At 38.8% G+C, this 25,726-nt stretch overlaps 1 protein-coding gene across 12 annotated transcripts in view; it reads right to left on the reverse strand.

Annotated features, from left to right (window-relative positions):
- The window catches only part of mycbp2 (MYC binding protein 2), an 81,796-nt gene that overhangs the window by 12,143 nt on the left and 43,927 nt on the right, over window positions 1–25,726 (reverse strand). For 6 of the 12 annotated variants that reach the window (XM_066686819.1, XM_066686818.1, XM_066686817.1 and 3 more), the window contains 38 exons: window positions 23,940–24,059; window positions 23,304–23,385; window positions 23,040–23,157; window positions 22,733–22,937; window positions 22,470–22,623; window positions 22,047–22,219; window positions 21,574–21,699; window positions 21,075–21,202; window positions 20,854–20,945; window positions 20,564–20,698; window positions 20,383–20,466; window positions 20,177–20,273; window positions 18,989–19,214; window positions 18,197–18,471; window positions 16,382–16,603; window positions 15,915–16,106; window positions 14,891–15,097; window positions 14,512–14,649; window positions 14,232–14,410; window positions 13,729–13,871; window positions 13,547–13,647; window positions 13,104–13,322; window positions 12,745–12,967; window positions 12,423–12,541; window positions 12,065–12,152; window positions 11,919–11,968; window positions 11,656–11,828; window positions 10,838–10,982; window positions 10,539–10,745; window positions 10,391–10,446; window positions 10,189–10,304; window positions 9,833–9,930; window positions 9,214–9,330; window positions 8,491–8,631; window positions 5,349–5,573; window positions 4,360–4,492; window positions 4,066–4,191; window positions 609–773 (listed from right to left, as the gene is read on the reverse strand). In XM_066686819.1, coding sequence (XP_066542916.1) covers window positions 609–773; window positions 4,066–4,191; window positions 4,360–4,492; window positions 5,349–5,573; window positions 8,491–8,631; window positions 9,214–9,330; window positions 9,833–9,930; window positions 10,189–10,304; window positions 10,391–10,446; window positions 10,539–10,745; window positions 10,838–10,982; window positions 11,656–11,828; window positions 11,919–11,968; window positions 12,065–12,152; window positions 12,423–12,541; window positions 12,745–12,967; window positions 13,104–13,322; window positions 13,547–13,647; window positions 13,729–13,871; window positions 14,232–14,410; window positions 14,512–14,649; window positions 14,891–15,097; window positions 15,915–16,106; window positions 16,382–16,603; window positions 18,197–18,471; window positions 18,989–19,214; window positions 20,177–20,273; window positions 20,383–20,466; window positions 20,564–20,698; window positions 20,854–20,945; window positions 21,075–21,202; window positions 21,574–21,699; window positions 22,047–22,219; window positions 22,470–22,623; window positions 22,733–22,937; window positions 23,040–23,157; window positions 23,304–23,385; window positions 23,940–24,059 — 5,598 coding nt within the window. The remainder of the gene's footprint in view (window positions 1–608; window positions 774–4,065; window positions 4,192–4,359; window positions 4,493–5,348; window positions 5,574–8,490; window positions 8,632–9,213; window positions 9,331–9,832; window positions 9,931–10,188; window positions 10,305–10,390; window positions 10,447–10,538; window positions 10,746–10,837; window positions 10,983–11,655; window positions 11,829–11,918; window positions 11,969–12,064; window positions 12,153–12,422; window positions 12,542–12,744; window positions 12,968–13,103; window positions 13,323–13,546; window positions 13,648–13,728; window positions 13,872–14,231; window positions 14,411–14,511; window positions 14,650–14,890; window positions 15,098–15,914; window positions 16,107–16,381; window positions 16,604–18,196; window positions 18,472–18,988; window positions 19,215–20,176; window positions 20,274–20,382; window positions 20,467–20,563; window positions 20,699–20,853; window positions 20,946–21,074; window positions 21,203–21,573; window positions 21,700–22,046; window positions 22,220–22,469; window positions 22,624–22,732; window positions 22,938–23,039; window positions 23,158–23,303; window positions 23,386–23,939; window positions 24,060–25,726) is intronic. The other 6 variants (XM_066686829.1, XM_066686821.1, XM_066686820.1 and 3 more) reach the window with 3 other exon arrangements.

A 25,726-nucleotide genomic window follows, 5' to 3' on the forward strand; every position in this document is an offset into this window, starting at 1 on the left:
CCAGCCCAAGGAGGTGTAGCAGACTTGTATTAGGATTCTCAAAGTGTGGATGAGACTATAACGGCTGGTTGAACAGCTACCATTAAATACACACCCATACCTGTGTAGCCTACACTAGATGGTTAATATTTTCATAAATTTGCACTTTCAAACAGTACAAATTTCACTGGTTTTTTTTTTCCACACTGTATTTTGCCATTTTTATTGACAAACAGCTAAATGAATGAAATATTCCAAGTTTTAAATTGTTAATACTATTGCAATACCTTTTTAATATTAAGAGTGAATGATTAAAATAAAAACAAAAGAAATAAAACGGTTAATGTGAACAAAATATGTAAAACAAAAGCAGAATTAGTAGCAGCAGAAACCGAAAACGTGTTACTGAAACAATAATGGTTTAAATGGTTACAAGATGAAGAGACAAGAAAATGTCAATTTGTGATACAGCAAGCGACTATGGGGAAAACAGGCTGAGGAGCATGGGACTTGAGCCTAAACAGAACAAAAAATACCCCAGAAACCAAACCAGTAAAAAAAAGGTTATAAATACAAGCAGCACCTGTGCAAGCAAGCACCACCACTGTCAGACAGACAGACAGACTTACTCAGAAGCTGTGGTTGTTGCTGAGGCTGCTGGGAAAGGGACTGTCCAAACACAAAAGGGCTGTGGACAAGGGAAGAGGGAAGTTTGGCGGCTTGCTCAAATACGGAAGGAGCTGGGAGGAAAGGCCCAGGCTGAATGGAATTCAGTATGGCACTCAGCCGATCACCTGTAGTATGGAAGACAAGGGGAAGACTATAGCTTTTACGATCCTCAAAAGGAACCATAAAAAAATGCCAGTCTGATCAACGACCCACACAGACACAGCCACTGGCAGTACAGAGGGGTGCCTCAGTGGGTCTGTTGAACTATGGGGTAAGAGGTAAAGTGACAGGGGACTGTAAGTCGGGTTTTAAAAGCCCACACCTCTGACGGTTAAGGTGTAGTTTATCTGGCATGGTGAAGGCAATGTCTTTGTTAACAATGCCCTGACTTTACTTTCATCACTTCCAAGCTGATCAGAATTTATGGCTGGTTTACATTATTTGAGAAATGATGATTAAAACAATACACTTTAAAATATTTGTTTTGATACAGAACAAAATATTTTCACTAGTTCTTTCATCAGCTTCTCATCATGGACTGCAGCTATAACAACTAAGCTAAGGCAGTGATGAAAAGCCCATAAGACACCATTGTATGTAGCCAGGGTCTATGGGAGCACCACTCAGCAGCAGTGAATGAAGACATTATGGCAAGAGTCAGGCCTTAACCCAAGTCAGAGCTGACAGAGACGATGGGGTAAAACTTGGCAAGACCTGACTGCAGCACACAGAGTTTTGCCCATGCATGCTATACATGGCACTGAGGTTAGCCATGACAAACACCGACATATGAGCATGCACAACACAGGTAAAAGATACACCAGGTTTTTTAGATATCTCAGATAATTATCAAGATTTCTTCAAAATGTTCTTTTAATTTATTTAAATTTCTCCATAATACCACTTTATCAAATGCCATGTTTTTAGGATTATAATATGTAATAATATATGATGGAATGTTAAATTATCCATAAGACTGTTAAAGCACATTAACAGTAGCTATAATAAATGTTTAAAAAGAGCATGGGTATGTAATCCATCAAAACAATAGGTTGCTGAAAGCATGCTTTCCCCAGTGACTGCAGCAGAATCTCTAAAAAGAACTGATACTTGAAATAATTATTTATAAAATTAGATAACTCAGAGATGGCAAACAAATTCAGAAATGTCACTCCATTGTATAGCCTTTCCCACTGACTTCAGCTAATTACTGGAATATGTGTGTGCTAGAGTAAGTCACAATAAATACAGTGGTATGAAAAATTTTGGTTTATCATGATTTTTCTTTATAAATCATTGGTTGTTCTGATCAGCAATTTCAGTTAAATATATCATATAGCAGACAAACACAGTGATATATGAGAAGTGAAACGAAGTTTATATTATTTACAGAAAGTGTGCAATAATTACTTAAACAAAATTAGGCAGGTCCATAAATTTGGGCACCCTTGTTGTTTTATTGATGAGAACACTAATTATTGGAATACAAAATTTGTTTTGTAAGCTCATTGACCCTTGACCTGCATACACAGGTTAATCCAATTATGAGAGAGGGTTAAAGTGGCCAATTGCAAGTTTTTCTCCGCTTTGCATCTTCTCTGAACAGTGTCAACATGGGAGCCTCAAAACAGCTCTCAAATGACCTGAAAACAAAGATTGTTCAACATCATGGTTTAGGGGAATGATAAAAAAAAAGCTGTCAGATTTCAGCTGTCAGTTTCCACTGTGAGGAACATAGTGAGAAAATGAAAGACCACAGGCACAGTTCTAGTTAAGGCCCGAAGTGGCAGGCCCAGAAAAATTTCAGATAAGCAGAGACGAAGGATGGTGAGAACAAACCAGCTCCAAAGACCTACAAAATCATCTTGCTGCAGATGGTGTCACTGTGCATCATTCAACTATTCAGCGCACTTTGCACAAGGACAGGCTGTATGGGAGAGTAATGCAGCATAACCAATTGCTACCCACTTGCTACCCACAGTAAAATTTGGTGGCTGTTCCATAATGCTGTGGGGCTGTATAGCCAGTGCAGGTACTGGGAAACTTGTTAGAGTTGAGGGTCACACGGATTCCTGTCAATATCAGCAGATTCTTAAGAACAATGTTCAAGAATCAGTGACAACGTTGAAGTTGCACCATGACAGAACACTTCAACAAGAGAATGACCCTAAACACTGCTCAAAATCTACTAAGGCATTCATGCAGAGGAACACGTACAATGTTCTGGTATGGCCATCTCAGTCCCCAGACCTGGATATTATTGAAAATCTGTGGTGTGATTTAAAGCGGGCTGTCCATGCTCAGAAACCATCAAACCTGACTGAACTGGAGATGTTTTATAAAGAAGAATGGTCCAAAATACCTTCAACCAGAATCCAGATTCTCACTGGAAGCTATAGGAAGCATTTAGAGGCTGTTATTTCTGTGAAAGGAGGCTCTACTAAATATTGATCTAATTTTTCTGTTGGCGTGCCTGAATTTATGCACCTGCCTAATTTTGTTTAAATAAGTATTGCACACTTTCTGTAAATCCTACAAACTTCATTTCACTTCTCAAATATCACTGTGTTCATCTGCTATATGATATATTTAACTGAAATTGTTGATCTGAACAACCAATGATTTATCAAGGAAAATCCTGAAAATAATCAGGGGTGCCCAAACTTTTTCATAGCACTGTAGTGCTGTGCTATGACCCTACAAAATTTGACATGGTTAATTTGTTTGTAAAAACATAGAGTCCTAGCTCATAAAGCCAATAATTTCTGAAAAATAAAGATTAAAATAAGTAATAATAAAAAAATAAATTCATTAAAATTGATGTGCTTTGTGGCTTGTACAATGTTTTAAACTGGAGATAGTTAATAATAAAGATCTCATGGCAATGCTTTGTATACATAACTAAAACAAATAAACAATACATTAAAAACAAACAAACAAAGGGAAGTAAGATACTACAGAAAATTAAAAAGCTGCTACTAAAATGAATATCTAATCATAACTTAATCACCCCCTACAACAGCAAACACACTCCTATATATATTTCTTAATCTTAAATCAGTTAACTAATAAACAAAAAACTTTAAGCCATTGTAAGTACACCAGCATATCTTCAGTAAAATCCCCCATATCACTATTTAACAAAATACACAATGACTTGTACTCTTCTGACAAAATGAAACCGGTTAATAAATTAATTGAATCAAATGGTCTGCATGCAAATCTATGCTCTATTTGAAATGAGTTTTATGTTTTAAAAAAGTATATATAAAATTAAGATGAGATCAACAAGAGAAATGGCATCATGATAAAACATACAAAGGTTTGGAGAAATGACAATTATGCTATGCAATGTTAATCAAGCAGAACAGGAGGGAATACTTAATTTCTTGTTTTTCTATGATCCACTACACTCACCTTTGTTGTTGGAGATGCCATAATCAAAACCTTGGGCTCCCCTGCTGCCCACAGCCCTGCTGAATGCCTGCACTGAAAAGGGGCTAGGGGGAGGAGTCTGGGCACCATGTTCCAGGATTGCTTGATCTGTTACAGAAAATAATCACACGTTCAATTCACAACACTTTTCATCAGCTTAGGTTTTAGTACCAGAGGTTACTGAGTCACTTGATTTTTAAAGGCACTGCCTTGAGCATACACAGGTAGAATGTCTTAGAATTTGCTTTAGAGCTTTTTTTGGCAGTGTCATGTTACCTTCTTCGTGGTGCAGATACTGGTTGCCTCCTCTGTCTCTGGCTAAGGACCATGCCTCTCCCTCATCACTCTCACAGAACTCCACCACACTATTCTTGTCCAGCTGCACCCAAGTACCTTCAGAGTTAATTACCTGATACACAGAGAACAAAACTTATTCCCTCACCACAGCTCATAAAACAAGACCATTAAAACTTTGTGTAAGTGGTTTTCAGAGAACGTACTGACACTAAAAATAGAGTAAATCACGAGAAATATTAAAGTAACTGACAGCATTCAGTTAGTATCCTATCATTTACTACAAATGCAGCTGTGAGGCACTGAATCAACACATAGAAAATTGTTCTATTTTCAATGTGACTTTTGAAGGGAATATGGTGAAACGGTTGTAAGTGCACACTTGAGAAGCAGCAAGTGGTTCTGAGGAGGGGCATTCAAGGACAGCATGACACACCACACCCTCTAAGGAGAGACCGATTAGGAAGAGGCACATTCCGCAACACCCATGGCAGAGCATGGAGAGCATTCAAATGTGCTAAAGGAAGAAACACTCAGAGTGGCAGAGAAGATGACTTCAGCTTTTATTTATTTATTTATTTATTTATTTTTTAAATAGAGAAGCATAAAACAACACTAATAAAAAAAACTGCCCAGATTAGACTGGTTGTAGTGGAGACCAGATAATTCATAATATCATTATTTAATGTCTGTTTCTTAATAAAACTGTGAGCAAAAGCTGAAGCCATGCATGTTGATTATGAGAAAATTTTAATATGAACAGAATGATCACACATCCACGCCAGAGGTATATACTGTATTGTCTCTTTAAGAGGAAGTTACACACAAGTTACAAAAGTATACGACTTTAAAGGGATACAAAGAAGAACAGGAAAAATTTGTTGCAGTGACTGCAGCACTGGTAAGATTGAATGAAATCTGGGAACTAAGTTATTTACTAGCAGCCAAAAGAACACATTTGGGGTCCATACCTCGCCTACTGCCTTGACTTTGTTCCCCAGAACTAACATTCCAATGGGGATACCTCTAAGGTTTGGGCAGCTTCTGATGTTGTGACCCGAGGGTCCCGTCTTCACTACCTTATAAAGACCTGGTCCGCCACCTAGGCCCACCCTGTCCAGGTTGCGCACTGGGGCTTCGTGTGAGGGGCGGCCATTTGTCTCCCTTGTACACTCATCTGACTGGGGCCTGGCATCCTGTAAATCCAAAGGTCACAAGTCAGTCTCAGCAATATATGAACCACTACAGTGTTTTATATTTATGCAGTTCATACAGGCTTTCAAATTCTAAAATGCCAACCTATATATTTCTCAGTTGAAAGATCACTTACACACACACAAAATGTTTGGTTTAATTGGTGCCCATAAAGCATGAGTAGTGATAGAAGTATCTCAATGATGCATTTAACATCACAAAAATGAAGCTTTGGAATGGGATTCCCTTTGGTGAATGAAATTCATTATACACATAACAGCACTTTGTTCTACTTAAGTGAAGTGTTATCTATCAGACGAATTCTGAATAACTAACAAAACAAAAAGACATGCTATCATATAAGAAATGTCTAAAAGAAACCAGACACCCCCTACATCAAGATATACTCTTGGATGTGTTTGCAATATCTAAATCTAATGCCAAGCATGAGAATGTGGTGTGCAAATCTACACGATTCTACTTGTTTAGATGAGCGGGTGTCTGAAAACTTTTGGACATATTGTGTATACTCTCTGTCTCCAAACCGGCATCATGCAAATGACAGATGAACTACAAAATGATAACCTGAAATAACTTCATATGCCACTTCTATAGATTTATAGTGAAAAAGAATTATTAGCTACAGTGGAACAAAATCAGCATCTACTTTATATGTTCCACAATATATCTTGATCCTCTCCAGTGACAACCCACAAACATAATCATGCATTTGAGCCTGCATATATCTGTGGCATTACACATGAACTGTAGAAATTCACAAGGTTTCAAGTGGACAAATAATGACAAACACTGGAAGAAAACAAAGAAGCAGTAAAACCATACACATCTTTCTCCTGGTGACAACTCACCTGAGGGAAACAAGATAAGGTCGTCCAAGACAAAAAGTCGATATCCCTGACTCCTTGGCTAGTGCTAAAAGTATTCTGAGCAACAGATTGTAAGAAAGTCAAATCAGGGAAGGGAATTGCTTAGTACAGAAAAGGTGCTGACAGGCCGGATTTCGTTTTCATTTTTTGGAAGAGAGGATTCAATTCCTATAATGTCTTGTTTTATTTGTCATGAGGTAAAGCATAACCATGATCCTCTAAATGTACTGCAATTGTCATCAATTTACAATCCATTCATTCCAGCATTACAGAAATACAGTAATAAAAGTAATTATAAAAATGCTTGAAAATTCATTGAACAACCAATTATTAAACCATTGTAAACATTCTTCCAAAAAAGATGTGGTGTGTCATGCTGTTCACAATGAGACTCCTACAGAGTCCTTCAAATCCATGAGTAAATGTGCTTCAATAATAAGGGCACATTTTCCAGCAAAGCAAGCTCCTGACAGCCAATTGTTTCATGGCAGAAAACACTGCGTGACTTTTTCTGTTGGTTGCTGAGTAATTCTTAAGATACATACTTAAAGGGAAAGTGTTCAAAATGTTGTTAGCTCGTAACATTGGTTTGAAGATTTCTGTGCCATGAAGCAAATGTTGCAAATGTTTCAGCATCTGTTAAGAGGACCTCCACAAATGTAGTGCAGTCCAAACTAACTGAACAATGGCAACTGTCCAGTACACTGAATTCAAAATTTTCAAAATGTCTTTGAAGCGGAAGCTTATACTGTACTAAATGTATGTTGTATTATGAAAAGCGCTATATAAAACGGATGTATTAATATTACTATTATTATATACATACTGGGTGAACCTGGTCAGGTGATTGCAGTCATGTGACACATTTGGTTATATTTGAGCAGTTAAGATGCTTCTGTACATTTTTGCCATCATATTGCTGCTGCTATCAGTGGTCGCATCAATAAAAGGAGGACATAATTTTTCTTGTAGCCATTTATGTTTATGCTACCATTGTAAATGGGGTTATACTGACACTTTATATTAAACAGTGTTCAATTTACTTATTATCGCTTAAAATCTTAAAATAAATTTACTTAAAATCATGACGTTGCAACCCTCATGCAAGACCTCCAACAGCTATTTATTTTAATTAGAGAGCAATGGAATGTATTATTCAATCTCAATATACTTTTCCAGTTGGATAACAACAGAAAACCCAAGTACTTGTACGCATTTCATTGTAATGCGCAGCGTCTGAGTGACCTTGTAATTAAGGTAGTGGTTCCCACTGATTTGCAAATCCACAGTGCTTTTCTTTTAATATATTTTATATTTATACATGTTCCACTATAAAACCAAGCGACTAAACTTTACAATTTCTTCTGTTCAAGAACAGTGAACAACACTGCTGGGGAAAAACTGAGTAGCAACCTATCCATTTGATTAGTTCTGATTCCTCTGAATAGTAGATCCTGTCAATAGTAGCTGTTACTGTTTTTATTTGTTAATTTCACAAATGTGCTAAGAGTACAAAGCCACAAAACAACAGAATTTACACACAGACTGCATTGTATTTAGGGGCAGGCCTTGTGAAGTGAGAGGCAGCTGGGGCTTTGGTCAGCTTGAGCCATTGGGTTACACTGATGTGGTTCACCCAGTGGCTTTATTTATGTAGTTGAAAAACGGTACTGCACAGTGCATTGACATCAAGAAACTGTTTTTGTTCACACCACAAATAATGAGCAACAACCAGCTATTCAAGTGTTAGTATCGTTCAAACATGTCAATGTGCACATCCACCTTTCATTTCTGTAAGTCTCTGTGCAAGTCTTCAAAAGGAACCCCACATTATACCATGCAAGGAAGTATTTTGAATTCATGCTTATAGGCATTTGGGAATGGTTTACAGTGTGCACTTAAAGCGAGTGTAAATTTCCCAGAACACACTGTCACAGTTTTATAACCTTGCATGTTATTAATGGTAACTCCCGATCCCAAAAGGGCAGCATAGATGCTCCAGCTAGACTACAAACGGGCATCCTTTACTTACGTCAACAGGGACCAGAAGGCTTCTGCCCAGATGCTGGTTAAAAGAGAGGCACCAGGCTTCAGTGTACCCATTCATGTTGGGAACATACTTCTTTACAGTCTCATCATTCAGTCTGAGCCACACACCATCATCATTGTGGATCTAAGGGAAACAAGCAACAGAGCGGAGCCATGCCCTCATGTAATTGCTAACAGGCCCTTGCATGTTCCTTAGAGGCTGCAGTACATGGGTGCTATAATTGAAACAGCTGATAGAGGATTTTGAAATTAATACATATATTACAACCTACATAGCAGGTTTGTCTGGGACTACTATGAAGAGTACCATCTGCAAGGTTTGACTCTATTGCCAATGTAAAGGCCTAACACCACTTATGATATTTATATGTAAAAAGAGACCAATGGGACCTTTTCAGACTTATTAAACTGAGTGTGATAAGAATAGAACTGCAGCCTCAAAGTATCTTGCATGTGTGAAGCAAAGGAAAGGCAAAGAAATGTTTTTACCAAAATAAAAATGTAAGCTCAGACAGAGTTGCAGAACCAGTATTGAAAGGTTTAATATTATTTGTGATTTAAGAAAAGAAAGGGCCATAAAAGAATTAAACGTAATTACTGTCACCAGGCTCTTTCTGATTAAATGATGAGGAAATTCAAGAGGGAAAATGACATAGTACTTGGAAACGTTACAAACAGTTTAAGTCCCTGGTCTACAGTTGTTTACCTCATCAATGAAAGTGATGGTGCCATTGACTTGGACTATGCCTATCTGTTCACTCTGCAGGGAGGGGTGACTACGCACACGCAGCCCTGCGCTGTCCTTCGCGACAAATTTGCGCACCTGAGAGAAGCAGAGGGAGAGAGACGGGGAGACAGTAAGACAGGCGAGCAGATGGCAGGAAAAAGCAAAGCAAAGCAGACCACGAGAGAGGGAGATAAAGACACAGCAGGAGTATGTTGCAAAGAAAGTGTGAGAAGAGCTTCATTTCTGAACACGACTTGTCAGATTGATCTTCTGATTTAAATGATCATATTAAGCTTTGAGTAATTCCGGACAGAAAATGGAGGAACCCAAAAGCAAAGTACAAAAAGCTGGCATAATTATGTGCAGGTATGTTTGTGTTGCTTGTTTCCCCAGCTTAAACTCACATAGAATAAGTAACTCAATTCAAACTCTAGCCTTGTTTCTAATCAGCAGAAAAGCAAACAAAGGCATAGGAATTTTGAACAGATAAAAAAGTATGTCAGCAAGAAAATTGATATTAAATATTTGGAAAGAGAACTCATTCAAGGCAAAATAGATCAGGCCTTAATTTAGTTATTGAAAGTTGCTGAAATCTCACCTTGCTGGGCTGTGGCTCAGCTTTGGGTTTTACCATCTGTGTGCCTGGTGGAATCATCCCTTTGGGCGGGTCCTTCACTTCAACTTCTAGACCAGCATCTGCCAAAAACTCCTTGCTCAGCACTCACATATTGTTTTTTATTAACTGTGCATTTGTGCATTGCGCAATTCATTTATCAAACTAGTATCTTTAGTACACTTAATAAATGAATTCTTCAGTTAAGCATTAAGCAATTATCCCTTACCAATGAACCTGCTAATGCTATTTTAGAGCAAAATGGCATTCACTCACATTGTCCTATGTTGTTGCTGATATTTGTATGAAAATGTTCTAACAAAAATTCTAGGACTATTTACCAATTTCAATGCCGTCTATGGTGACATGGATGGTGTAGAGCCCAACAGCGCCAGGAGTCCAGTTGGCACTGTAGGTTCCATCTGTGTTTGCTCGAATGAGCATGTTTTCACTAGGCCTATAGAAAGTTAAAGGGCATACGCTGTGTGAATACATACATTCAAAAAAGTAAAGAAGATAATAGGTGATGTAACCAATCTGTACCTCTTTGGAGTTGGTGAGGCAAAGCGAAGCTCCTCAAAGGAATAATTTTCATATACCTGAGGGGGAAAGAGACAATATTTGAAAAAACAAATGAATGCACCTAGTTACAGGTAAAGTACTATTTATAAATAAAATAAATTTAACAAACCTTCATCATGGTTATGGCAATATAACGGGCCTCCTTTATGATCATGGGTTCATAAGTAGACTCGAGTTTTGGTGCTGGCAAACCACCAAAGGTGAGATCTGCACCTGATGCTGAGTTAGAAGGGCTCCCTGGTAGTCGCTGTAGTTTCTTCATGTTGTCCTGCTGCATGGACTTCTTTTGGGACACAGGCACAGCTTTAACTTCCACCTGCAGCCAACAGATTTCAGATGACACTCAGATTTTAAAGACTTCACTTTAGACAGTACACCAATACTATTTTGCATGAACTGATGATTTACCTTCATATTTGGTACATGTACAACATCCCCATACTGGTCTTTTGTCTGTACAACCACTGTAGTTGGCCAACCGCAACGAATGTCATCTTTGTTCAGGATGAGGGAAGTTTTCTGAGGGTCTGCATAAGAGTCTGGCTGGAGCCAACTGTACATAGAGGGAAGTAAATTAATTAAAACTCACATTTCCTTTCAATTTATTGTCATGCAGTTAATGAGTTTTGTCTCTGTTCATTTGAAAATCATGTGAATGCAGCTTCATCAAAGATGAGTGGAAGCAACACAAGCTACATATAATACACCAATCAACCATAACATTATGACCACCTCCTTGTTTCTACATTCACTGTCTATTCTCTGAGTTTCATTAACCATAACCGGAGCACTTTGTAGTTTTATAATTAATCTTTCAACCTGTTCTTCAATGATTAGGACCCCCATAGGACCATCACAGAGCAGGCATGTTTTGTGTGGTGGATGGTTCTCAGCACTACAGTGACACTGACGTGGTGTTGATGGGGTAAATTGTGTTGTGCTGGTACGAGTGGATCAGGCACAGCAGTGTTCTGGAGTTTTTAAATAACCATAATGTTATGGTTGATCAGTGTATATGCATCTTGAATGTAATAGTGATTGCATACCGCTACATCACTCATGCACACAGTCAGATTAAATATTGTTCTCTGAAAACTCTTTAAGAGAATTTGTTTGCTGCTTATTAATATATATCAGTCCCACAGTAATAATCAGTTAGAGTTTGCAATTAGTTACACAAATAAAATGATGGAAAAAACAGTGCATATTTCTCGTTTAAGACTGACCGGGCTAGACGGCCTCCACTTGAATTGGGAACACACGTGATGAAGTCCTCCAAGAAGGAGTGCTCATTGCTTTGCAAATGCAGGGGCAGGTTGCCCTCAAGAGCCTCCAGAATGGTGGGGGAGTGAGAGAGAGCTAAGCCCTTTCCCAGGATCCCTGAATGGGCCTTACACACCTGACATAAATCACAGAAACCAGATTAAAATTTCATCCAACTAAACTTGCTTTTATCCTACCTAGCCCAAATAATTCACTACTGTCATACCTGGAGTGAGGCCTCCTCAAGTATTTCCAAATCTTCTTCTAATTCATTCCCTGTGAAAGAGGAGAAAAGGTACCACATTGAAAAGAAATGTACAGAAGAATATTTAAAAATCAGTAAGACAATGAAAATAAATCCACTGTAATTACCTATAGGCAAAGCTAAATCCTTTTTCATAAGAGCAGCTGCGCACACACTACCCAAATATGCCAGTTCCTTCTCCAGCTGAATAATACCCTGAGACACATGTAGGTAGAAAAATGGGTTATCTGATATGCCCAGCAAGAGATCACCATGTCTTGATCTAGAGCACAAAGTGCTAAACCAACCTTTTAGTAAATGGTTTTACTTAAAGGTAACTCAACTTCTGTTTTACATAAACTATCATCATTATTAAAATTAATGAAATGTATATATTGACATTGGAGTAAAACTCAGTCAATGGATTATCAGAGAAAATAAATTATTCAGCTTCCCTAAGCAATGGGCTTAAAAATGAGCCCTTACCTCATCAGGACCAGGGTTAAACTCATATCCCACAGCCACACACTTAAAGCCATAAAAGGTGGCTTTCTCGTCTTTCACATAATCTGATGCTGTTTCCAAGGAGAATAGGGCCTCGTTTCCTTATATAAAAAGAGTAAGACTTAATGGATGGAGAAGTCAGAAAACCAACTCTAAATTAGACAAGACTTGATTCTCTTCGTCATCTTGCACTGTCAGTCCCTAATAGAAAACACTTAATGTACATTGTTGCATTTATAAGTAGTTCAACAGAACGTATAAAGGAGTATATTGCATCCTTAGGCACTTGAGACTTTGCCAATACCTGGCAGAACAAGGACATTTGTAGGCCAGCCAGTAGAGCCAGAGAACTTCTTGAGCTCTGTCCAGGCATTGATGGTCTCATGGGCCAGTGGCCTGGAGCCCAGGCCAGTGAAATGCATAGACCGACTGGGAATAAGCAACCGCAGTACATCCTCTGGCTGGGCTGTGCCACACTGGGGGTCAAACTCTATTGTGGTCCAGCGCACACAGTCTGGAAATGAAACCTTTCGGAAGAAAAAATAGTTAAAATTCATTCTGATTCTGTAACCATCAAAAGATAAATTTGTATAATGTTTAATTTAACTTCATATATTTCTGTCATTTGCACCAAATTAACACTCCAGGCTCCAAGGGCTTTACCTTATACTGGGTGACACCAGCCTGCTTGTATGGATGATCACTCTCTATAACAGCATAATGGCTGGAGGTGGTACATGCTGATAGACCTTGCTCAGGCTGGTTACCAGTTGTACTATCTGTAGACTGGTTAGGATTGAAAGCAGGTGGGGCATACTTCTGGTTTAGGGCAGACACTGCAGGGAGAAGTTCCTGCACTAATCCAAACACCTCCACAGCAGCCTGTAAAAAGAAAGCACATTAGAAAATAGAGACACATTGACAGACAGCAACTACAACAAACCCCAATGATACAATGACACATCTTCAGAGACTTTCAACAGAAACTAAAATTTAGATGTAACATACAGGGCTTGTTTCCAAGGCAGGCATTAAGCTTAGTCCTGGAATATAGTCTCCTTTCAATGGAAAATCAAACTCCCAGGTAAACTATCCCATTTACTTACTTTTGGTACTGAAGCTGCCACAGGGCCAATGTAGGCCAAAATGAGAGGAAGAAGCATGGAAAAGAGACTGGAGGAGCTCAGTAATTCTGGAATATCTTCAGCTGAAGAAGAAAAAAAAAAGCTAGCTACAGTAAAACACAAAAACACTGTACATAAATCATGACTGAAGTGGTCATACTCACCATCCACAGCAAAGGCCCGGTGCAGGAGGTCCTTAGCTGCCCGTACCACTGCACTAACCACTGAGAGAGCACGGCTGCAGTTTTTATCCTCTTCATTGGCCTTGCTTAGCAACTGAGACTGTAGATCTCCATCATATTCACTTCTGACAAAAAAAATTAAAAAATAAAGTTTTGAGAACACCAATAAAATCAGAGCAATAAAAATAACTGCACTCTTCATGACATAAATATTACACTTAAAGCATGGGAGCCTCTTTAAACTACTAAGGATTTGCTACTGATAAAAATGTTTTTAAATGATTACTGTTCCCTCATGACAGTTCTGGCACAACGATAATTTTTGAGGGCTATATGGTAAACGACAAGTAACACACTTGAATGTTCAATGACAATATATTTTGCTTACATGAGCTTATGTACAAGGGCTACACAAGTATGACAAGCAGCAATTTAAATAATGTGTGGTTAATGTGAGAATATGTAAAAAAGGTAACAAATCTAACCTGTAATAAAGTATTTGGGGGATCTGGCCCCTGGTCTGATTGGTGCCATTACTACTAAGACTACAGGTACTAAAGGTGAATGTTACTCCATCAGAACACTGCACTGTGGTCATCCCTCCATCCCCATTGGCTGTGCGACTGCCATAGTTACGGAGACGAACAGCGTATTTCACATTCTCCTGTATGAAACAGATACAGAGGAGTTCAAAACAATTCTTTACACATGTTCCAGGAAATAAAATAATGTATACAGATGAGTTTCCGTTAGCATCTAAATCACCTTCAGAGGCACAGCCTTGTCCAGTCGAATCTCTGCAATATCACTGGGGCTATCATCAGTGCTGTAAGTGCCTTTGACCAACTCCAAAGATGTCCATCTGTGGGAGTGGGCAGAGTCTCCAGGGTGCTCAGTCTGTGCCTGAAACAAATAGAACAAATACGTAATACCTTGGTTTTCCAGAACTGGGCTTACTCTTTAAAAAATAAATAAATATATAAATAAAAATAAAAAGTAGGATGAAACTGTAAGCATTCCTTGGACAATGGCTGGGTGTTTATGACAATCATACAGTATCAAAACTGATACTGCTTAGTTTTTTTTTTTTTTTTTTAACCCCCTTAAAAAAAATGTTCCACAATAAATTAGAATTGGCTCTTACATCATCAGCAAGAACCTCCAGTTCATACTCATGGATGCCTCCTCCTCCATAGACGCAGAAACCCACAAGAACCACGCCCGGCTTGTCCACATTAAAGCAGATGGCATCAGGGGAGCCATTGCCTGTGTTCCAGCTGCGACCTTGGCTGGTCTTTGTGAAGCGGTTGGGAGTGGACTTGACAGAGTGCAATGAATTTATTCCATCCACCTGAAAACACAAATTATAGTAATTTAAAATCGATTGAAATCGTTTTCAATTCAAAGCTTTAGCTCCATATTCATTCCTTCATCATTTGTAATTGGCAATAATGCATAAACTCTATTTGAAAGCTCTAAAGGTAGGAAAGCATAGTTGCATACTGCTAGGAAAACATAAGCAATGATAAATACAAAAGTGTAGTTATATTTTTTAACACAGGGTGGCACATGTGCTCATAAACTAATGGCAAATGTCTTGTTATTGCTTGCATGGTTGACAATTACAGCACTTAAAAAAACAGGAAAAGCAGGCTCAGGTCAAGGGCGATTCAATCAGCATTTTAATCATGTTAAAAAAAACATTAGATGAAATGGACAGTAACATGGCTCGTCCTCTGTAGAACTGAGCAGACTAATAGTGCGACTGAGCAGTTGCCATGACAACAAGATGATGGCAGTTTCCAAAGCAATGGGGACACAGACTGCAGTAGATCAAACAATGGAGGGGTGACAGTCCTGTGGAGAACAAACCTGTGCCCATGAATCAGCATTCTACAGCCCAATACTCAAAGACAGGAGAACAGACACAGGGAAGTGAGGATATATCTAATGAACTGAATGATATCATCTCTCGAGCAGCAGCCAAAGGCTATTTATGGCCAGCAGGCAGCTGTAATAAGATTAGAGTAAAGGGGCACAGCTCATCTGGGTCCAAACAGATGTGGGAGAACAGTCACAGTTTCCAGGAAAGACGGAAGAGAATGAAAGGCAAAAAGCATCAGAGAAAAAGAAGGAGCCACAGATAAAGAAAAAGACTTATATCTAACCTCAGACCCAAGGGCAGAAGCAGTGAGCTCACTGACAATACTGGCCAGCAGGCCACATGTGTTGGACACCAAATGAGGAGAGAAAAGCTCCATTTCTTTCCTCAGACTCTTCCTCACAGGGAGCACCACTATGACCAACATTTTCTCCAAAACTTCCCGGAAGCTTGTCATTCCCATTAGGTTTTCCTCTGTCTGTACAAGCCAGCAAAAATATAAAACATACAATTTTCATATTAAAACAGCATCCATATTGAGCAATCTTAGCATGTAAATCAAGTATGCAATACAATTTCATAATAGTCATTGTATTTTATGTACACAAAACATATTACATGATTGTATTAAACTTAAAAATGTATGATAAATTAATAAAATACTTGGATAAGGAATGTTTTATGGCAATCATCTCTACAATTAAACACGACAAACTGTATGAATACCCAAGTTGAATATCTTAGAATACTCACATGGCTGAGTTTCTCCATATGGGCTACCAGCAGGGGGAACCGGTGAGCAAGGGCAGAGTCATTCTCAGTGCTGACCTGCTTAACAAGGGAACGTAGCAGCACCTCTCCATCATATGCAATTGGAAGAATGGAGGTCAGTTTAACTGATGTGTTACACAGAGCAGACATCACTGCAGCCAACAGGCGACTACTTGAGGTGCGGAAGTTCGCCTCCTGGATGTCCTAAAAGATCAACATTGGAATTACTTTAAGTGTAAAACTGAGAATGAGAGCAAAGAGTTGAAAATGACAATCTTAATGAAAATGCTGCATGGTGATTGACATGTCTCAATTTGATTGATTATCTTTATTGTGTAGGTTTGCAGGTTGTGTCTTATGGATTTAGTGTGTCTTAATTTGAGAGTAAACCTCTAAATGAATATGTCACTAGAGATATTTCAGAAAAAAAACAGCCAATAGACTATCAGACCTAACTCAAGTTGCAAGGGGCTATTTGTACAGGAAGAGGCTAAAAAGACTAAAAAAATAGTCCAAATTGTCAAACATACATGGAACACTAGAAAAAAAGAAAGAAAAAATATACTGAAAACTGTTCAATATTTTCAACGATGAACACAATTTGAAAAGAAAAAAAAGAACAAATTTACATGTAACAACTTTAGAAATTGGTGCCTGTAAAAGGTGCAATCTTGCTGACAGCATATAATTCTCCAAAATAAAAAATATAAGCCTTCACACATATGCAGAACGCTCATGCCGTAGACACTGAATGCACCCCCCATGCCATCACAGATGCTGTGTTTTGCACTTTTTATTAGTAACACTGTGGATGGCCTTTTGCATCTTTGGCACACAGAACAAACTCGTCTGATCAGAGAACATGTTTCCACGTCGGGCCCTTAACTCACCAGCATAGCAATTTGTCAAAAACAAAATTATGGCTTCCTCTTTATATTTTTAATATAAAGAGGTTAATAAAATTTGAGGTTGTATTTCTTGCTGCAGAAGTGGACTGTGTTAAGTGACAATAATTTTTCAAAGTAATCCGAGTCTTCATGACTGTGTTCTGAAACAATAATGACTGAGGGCTTGATGATTATTCAAGTTCAGCAGCAGCTCATGCCTTTGGCCTTTATGCAAAAAACACTTCAGTGACACCCTGAATATGATAATGATATTATGAAATATAGATGTTAAAAGATTCTAAAATCTTGCACTGAAAATGTTTAACAGGTTGACAAATCTGTTTAAACTTGCTGACCATCCTCTCTCTAATGTTGACTATGTGATAATTAATAATTATACTGTAACGCTTTAGAAGTGACAAATTTTCTATAAATTGTTTTTTTATTTTGCTCCTGTCCTAACTTTTCTGAGGTTGGTTGCAAGCATTAGATTTAAAATGTGTTAATGTTTATAAAATACAATTTTTGGAAATGTCTTCTTTGTATATCTGACCATTAAATAACAACTCAAGAGAATCAATGTTTTTAATGAATTTTCCATGCACATATATATATATATATATATATATATATAACTCAAATAGCTAATGATCTTGTTCAACAGCAGGTGATTGCTTAATTAGCCATAATGCATCATGGAATTAAACATTCCATCATGTGTAGCCTGTGATGTTATCTACTATGTTCCATTTCATTGTGTTTAAGACGAGCAAAACTGCTTGATATTGCAGGAGTGCCAGTGTGTGCTCAGGCAACACGCCATTGTTGGTAAAGTTGAGCAATGCATTCAGAAGCTGTGAGGGACTATTTCATGTAAATATTGATGACTCATTAATTGTCCTTGACCTACCTGGTCAAGGCAGTTGAGCAGGTCGCAGAGGCAGGCCCACTGCAAGGCAGGGGTAGGGTAGAATGAGTGGAAACAAGCCGTGAAGGTGTTGTGGCACTCCTGAAGCACTGCCTCCAGCAGTGTAAGTGGCTGGCTAAGGTAGCCCTGTGGGTCATTATCCAGTTTGGTCAGACAGTTGTCCATGCCCTCTGATAGAATTTTCTTTAGTAGACTGCGGGTCTTCCCCACAGACTCTGCCAGCTTGCTTGATTCCTCCACAACAGCCTTGGTGCTCACTGATCAAGACAAAGTATATGCACATATATTTCAGCTATGAAATAAATATTTGGTTAAATAAATTCTCTTTGTAATTTAGGGTTCATTTTCATTTCTTGGCAAATTTTTAAAATATATATTTCCGTTTACATTGCGTAAAAATCTGATGATGAGCAGACCAATAGAAATGGCATTTGAATACTTTAAATCATCATCAAATTAACTTCCATTGAAAGGGTAATTTCTACATTCTTAGGACAATCTGGATACACAAGTTTTTACTTTGTAAGCAAATGGTGTAAGACTTAACACACTACAAAAAGCTGATAAAGATAGTAAGCAGTATAAACATATTCAATTAAAACATAAAACCCAACATCAGGTTCTCATTTTATTACATACAAATATGCAAACATTCTAATTGAATGTCCTGTTACATATCAGTAAGGATGAATAAATAAATGAATGAATGATATATTGCAAACAACAGTGTTCCCTGAAAAATAAGAAGCCCCTTGTTTTGTACAGAACACAAACCTATATTAATACATAAACGTCTTTTGAGTGTACCAGAGATAGGGTAGATCTCGCAGATGTAAACACGAAGCAAACGCAGGCAGCAAGTGCCCACAAAGCGTAAACGCTCCAGGTCCAGCAAGGTGGCTGTGTACTGGAAGCCCTTCAGTCCTCTAAGCTCCTCTACACCCAGCACCAGTGTGGTCCAGCTCCAGTGGAGTATACTTAGCAGAGACTCAAAACACTCCTGAGAGAAAGGTAAACACAGCAAACCATTAGAGAAACTAACGGCTTGGAGGTGAGTATTGCTTTTAATACAAAACTTGCTTTACAAACTCTGATAGCATTAAATAGTATGCTTTATATTTTTGAAGAAATAAAAAAACTAGACTGAAAATACTATATTTAGGTGCATTCTGAAATGAGTGCATTAACACTACATGTATCAGCAAAAGTTTGTTTCATTTATTTTATAGAATGTAATTTATTGACTATGTAGAGATTCATAGTTAAAAAACATAACATGAAGTGGATTGCAAGGACATGCCAATTTTGAGGGTTGTACATTATCTCAGCTGTGATGTTATTTGTGATAAAATATGATCAAGTATTCTTTGAGTATATAGAACAATACTGCACAACAAAGATAAATGTTAGGCAAAGAAGCCACAAACATTCCATGAAGTGTTATTTAAAATTGTCAAATACTTCTGGCACATAATTGGTAGGTCTCTGCATTACAGTTCCAATAATATATGTTGTTATTTTCTGGCCCTTTCCAGTTTAAAAGTTGTGCCAGAGTGTAAATCAAAATGGTTGCTTATGAACAAGAAGTTTCGAATTTCACATAGAGCCCTATTACACTATCTGAATAAATTCAATCTATCAAAACAATTACAGAATCTGAAGAAAATAAACTGCTGAATAAATGTTATCTAACAGAATAGATTTCTGGTTTTGTAAGTGGTTAATTAGGAACTTTAGGAATTTTCAGCTGCTGTAAAAAGTGCTCAGCCACTGACAAACACTATAAGAAAACAAAATATATGACCTTTACACATATGTGACAGCACAAGTTGAAGGCTTCTCAGCCAATCAGACCACTTTATCAGAACTGCTGTATTACTTTGCCTATTGTAATTATTGTATAAAGAATCTGTTCTTGGCTGAAACACCCAGCCAAAGCGTCTCTTCAGTGTTCAAACTTACCACTGAGACTGTCCTGGCAAAGGAGCGCTTCAGAATGTGCACTGGCTCACTAGTCTGCTGCTTTCCTTTTGCTGCATTACCATCATTTGATGGCAACCTGCAATCATCAAGACAAATCAAGCTGATGAAGTCTGTCACATACTGAAAGATACAGTACTAGAGAAAGTTGTACCAGAGACATGTCAAAAAAGAAAACTATGATATACCTGTATAGCAACTGAGGTATTTGGCCAGCATTTACATCAGTACCGTTGTTTGATTTCTTGGAGCTCTTAAACTGAAACACAACGCTGCAAAGTGGCACAAAGAGACAGGTCACAAAAATGTTTTTACATATCTTAAAGGGTAAAGATTTACTTTTTATTGTGAGAATGTGAAGATTGTTACCCATCATCAGTGGTTATAGTTGCTTGTCCATGTGAGCCACAGTCACTGCTGGGCCCAGACACTCGGGCCCAGGCCACATACCACCAGCCCAGCTGCAACAACACCGGCTCATCAAACATCATGGCGTACTTTTCTCTGCAAACACACAGATGCACATTCAGGGCATTAATTAATCAAGAGCCTCTTGAGACCTATATCTCATTAAAACACTTTTAAGAACTTTTAAGTCTATCTTGTAATGGATAACTGTTTCATTGTCATCCAACATATGAATAAACGTTTTTCAGTACCTAGCAGCACAGTCATAGGCTAGAACATCTGTCTCAGCCAATAGGTCTCCATCTGTCTCATGATCTCCACCATCTGGGCCCAGCTCAAAAAGCTGCAGGAAACAGACAACCATAAGGGTTTTCATGCAATGTGACAATACTTGTCAGGACATAAATTCAAAATAAACAACAAAGAGCTTAAATTATGGCATAATTGAGCATTAACCTAAAAATGAGCTTACCTTGATTTTGGCAGTGTACTCCCCCCGGCCTCCAAACAGCCCCAAGCCTCCCAGCAGGATGTCAGCGTCCGCACAGAAACGAATGGCCTCAACAGAATGGGCAGAGTATCCCCAGCCTCCACCATGACCTGAACACCCAACAACAGCATGGCACATTACCCAATGATACCTTCACACAGACCTAGTTCAACATTTATTTATTACATTTCATAAATTATTTTTTGAATTAGAAGTGTGTGCAATTATTAGTTATAAAACAAATTATTTATTGATATAGATAATGATGACATTTAATGTTTTACCCACAGTTTTCATAGACTTTTTAGCTGCTTTAAGGAATGGACAACAAAGCTCATATTAACGGCTAAGTTGGTTGTCCAATGTCAGTTTAATCACAAGTGGAATAACTTTGACAACTCTCTTCTTTCAGTGATTTATACTAAATTAATATGCATTTGCAACCATGTGCGTCTTACATTACAACATGTGGTGTACTCACTCTCAAAGCGATTGACCACGCTGTAGTCCTCTTTGGAGTAAACCTTCATCACTGCCTGAGTCTCCTCCTCAGCACTGGCCACACCCATCTTCAGTTCTTGCATGGCTGCTAGTGTATCCAGACAACCTACACAAAACAAACTCAGGTTACCATCAGCATACACTTCAAGAGATGGTCCGTGAGATACCCAGGTGCAATTAAAATTTGCTCTGTCTGCTTTGTGAGCTTATCTGATGCAATTAAATTCAGTTGGCTCACACACTGATTAGAGAATCTCTGCTCCAGAATCTCAATACGCACTCCCTACAGCTTGGTGTAAATGTCCTTTTTGTTCAGAAAACCTCATGTGGAAGACTACTGTTAGAGACAGAGTGGAAGTGAAAAGGGAGATTCTACAGAAAGATAAAGCTGCAGGAATGGGCACGACAGACTGGCAGGTAAAGAAAGAGTATTTAAGGGGTAGGACAGCCTACCCAGGATGTGCAGGGCTCCATGGGATCGTGTAGTGGTGGCATGGGAGCCAGAGGGCAGGGCCAGTTCAGGGCTCAGTATGCTGCAACGAGACTGGATGTCCGAGACAGAAGGCATGCGTGCATCTGCAATCACTGCATTATAGCACCACATCTCCCGTGTGCTAGGCAGAAATCTACCGAGTTAGAGAGCCAAAGATCAGGTGGATGAATAATCATGGTAATAGAAGAGCATACTATAACAACACCACTGTCAAGTAAGTAATCTGGCTTCACATTCAGTAGGATAAAAAATATAAGTAAACACAAACAATGCTTCAAAATACAGAAAAAAACAGAAAGCTTTCTTCTTCTCTGCAGTCCCCATTCAGGCTACAAAAAAAAAAAAAAAAAAAAAGGTCCAATCCTTGGTAACGAGATAGTTACCTCCAAATTACATCATATACAGGGTCTAGGCAGAGGCCAAAGCCCTGCAGGTCCTCCTGCTCTGAGTCATTAAAGGTCCGGCAGCTTCCATCCATTTTGTTGATCAGCAGGCATTTGAAGGGAGGTGGCTCAGACACAGAGGTAGGAACCAAACCTAAAATGAACAGGTAATTTGTTTAGGAGTGGCAGGGACCTATTTTTTATTAGAATCATTGAGACACAAGGCTTTCAGATTCCAACATTGAGTCATGCAGGGAGTGTACCAATGATGTGCTTGCTGGCAAAGATCTCAGAGGTGGCCAGAACATGGGAGTTGATTAGTGCTTCATCAATCCTCAGAAAAGTCTGGTCTCCACTGGCACCAATCCATGTGGCTTTGCGGCCATATTTGGCACCAATGTTGGGCATAGCCGAAGGCTTGGCATTCCAATAGGGTATGTCCAGGATAGGCCGACCAAGCTGTCCTTTCTGCAGTCATAACACAAGAAACCTTTAGTCTTTTTAACCATTACGAATTACGGTGAGCAAATCTTTCTTAGAAGACTCAAAAACCTTGAAAGGTCAACACACCGAAAAGCTTCCAAAAGTGAAGACTTGTCCATCCATGAGGAGCACTGCAGTGTGGTTACTGCCTGCTGTTACCTGAACACTGGGGCCAGGGAGAGCCTGCACTAGTGTGGGAGAGCCCCTTTGTGAAACAAATATTAATAAGAAGCAATTAGAAACCTAGAAACTGACCAATATATTTTGTTTAATTAGTGCAAAACCTTGCATCACATTATATTAGATAAAATCAAAACCTATTGAAATATTTATTTTTAAAAACATCTTTACCTGGAATTGACATCTCCATGTCCTAGCTGACCATGCTGACCATAGCCAAAGGTGTAAACATCTCCATTCTCCATTAGCACCACTGTAAGAGAGTTAAACTTTTTTTCATTTATTCATCGTCTGTAATCTCTTATCCAGTTCAGGGTTGCGGCGGGTCCAGAGCCTACCCTAAATCACTGGACGCAAGTCAGGAATACAGCCTGGAGGGGCAACAGTCCTTCTCAGGGTGACACACTCACACATTCACTCACACCTAGGAACACCTTTGGAGGAAACCCACGCAGACATGGGGACAACACACCATACTCTTCACAGAGTCACCCAAAGTGAGTCTCGAATTCACAACCCAAGATCCCTGGAGCTGTGCTGAGCTTGCATCCAAAACCCAATTGAAGTGATATATTTTATATTTTTGTAATGTAATGTATCATTGCAATACAGCAGAAATGATAAACACCATAGAGAAGGGCAATCTAAGCATGGCCAAATAGCACAAAATGTAAATAATCAGTACATCATTTTGTGCAATAATAAAAATAAACCCTATAAAAATATGCATATATTAAGATTACCAGAAATCTTCTTGCTCAGTCACATAAAAGAACCAGCTTATAGTCAGCAGCAACTCTCACTTACCTGAGTGGTGGAATCCACAGCTGACCTGCACAGCGCGAAGCTCACAATCAAAACGCACAGCTCCTGGAGGGTAGGTAGTTATCTTACTGGCATCTTTGTCCCCACGATCACTGCTGCCATCTACACAACACAGAATAAGGTTAGATGCTGTTTTAAACAGAGCAGCAAAGATGGCCTCACAAAGTTATCTGAACCAGCAAGGGAGGCTGGGGACCATCAGTCACCTGAAAGGAAAAAACAGATCTTCAAGAAAAGGATGAAATGAAGGGATAAAAGCATGCACAGCAAATGAAAATCAAGAGACAGAGCAAAACAAGCTTAAAATATGTACAACCATGAACCATGGTTGCAGCAGGACAGACAGCATACACAATTTTTCTGAAGCATAAACACTGCAACAGCCCTTATCAGAACAGCATGGATGAGTGGGAATACTACCACTCATAACACAAATAACTCTCAAAGCAGGGATGTCACTGCAACCTTACTCGAGACTTTAGCAAACACAAGAGGAAGCAAACAGGAGATTTCATCCAGTAAACAGGGAGATTCTCACAGAGAGAATTGGTCAGTCTGTTTGTATATGTAGGTGTTCAAAAATAAAAATAGTGTTTTACATATGAAGAAACATTGTTATTTTTACTACATTTTTGTATTTAATGCTGCTGCTAGTTGATATAATCACATGCATCATATTGTATTTATAGCGAGGGTTCACAGAGATATATTTTATGAAAAAAATAACTGGTGATGAAAGTTTGATGTCACTACTTAAAAGTAAACAGTGATGTTTGATACACTGCATAAAAATAAACAAAATAAAAGCTCCTCATACTATTTTTAGCAAAATGCCAAAAGGTTCCCAGATTTGTTTCCATAATAAACCTGTCAGGGCGGCACGGTGGCGCAGCAGTTAGTGTCGCAGTCACACAGCTCTAGGGGCCTGGAGGTTGTGGGTTCGATTCCCGCTCCGGGTGACTGTCTGTGAGGAGTTGGTGTGTTCTCCCCGTGTCCGCGTGGGTTTCCTCCGGGTGCTCCGGTTTCCTCCCACAGTCCAAAAACACACGTTGCAGGTGGATTGGTGACTTGAAAATGTGAGTGTGTGAGTGAATGTGTGTGTGTCTGTGTTGCCCTGTGAAGGACTGGCGTCCCCTCCAGGGTGTTTTCCCGCCTTGCGCCCAATGATTCCAGGTAGGCTCTGGACCCCCCGTGACCCTAAATTGGATAAGCGGTTACAGATAATGGATGGATGGATAAACCTGTCATCTGCTAGTACAGTGGTTCCTAAACATATTTATGCTGTGTCCACCATTTTAATCCCATCACTCTGACACACACATGCATGTCTTTTGCTTCTAGACTCTTATGGATTTTATTTTAAAAATTGTAAATCACACAAAATTAACGTCTTTATTAACAAAAAAAAATATCAGTTTTTCAGTGGAATTATTACAAGTGACATACATTATCTCATTCATTTGCCTTGCTGCACCATCCGCAAGAGCTCCAGGGAGCATGGCCCCCACTTTAAGAACCAAAGTGCTAGTATCTAAAATGGTGTATGAGTCTTGGTCACACTCATTTATGTAGCTTGTAAAAAAAACAGAAATCGAGTTGATTATGGGAGTAATTTTACTACATTAATGAATATTTAAAATATTCAGAATACAAAATATGAACGTTTGTCTCTACTACAACAGTGTACAAGCACAGTGAAGAGAAGTGAAGTGAAGTAAGGTGAAGAGAAGAGTAGTGAAGAGAGGAATAGTGCCTGGTGAGGGCAAAGG

Source organism: Hoplias malabaricus, chromosome 12 (assembly GCF_029633855.1).
Source record: "Hoplias malabaricus isolate fHopMal1 chromosome 12, fHopMal1.hap1, whole genome shotgun sequence".
NCBI classification, from domain to species: domain Eukaryota; kingdom Metazoa; phylum Chordata; class Actinopteri; order Characiformes; family Erythrinidae; genus Hoplias; species Hoplias malabaricus.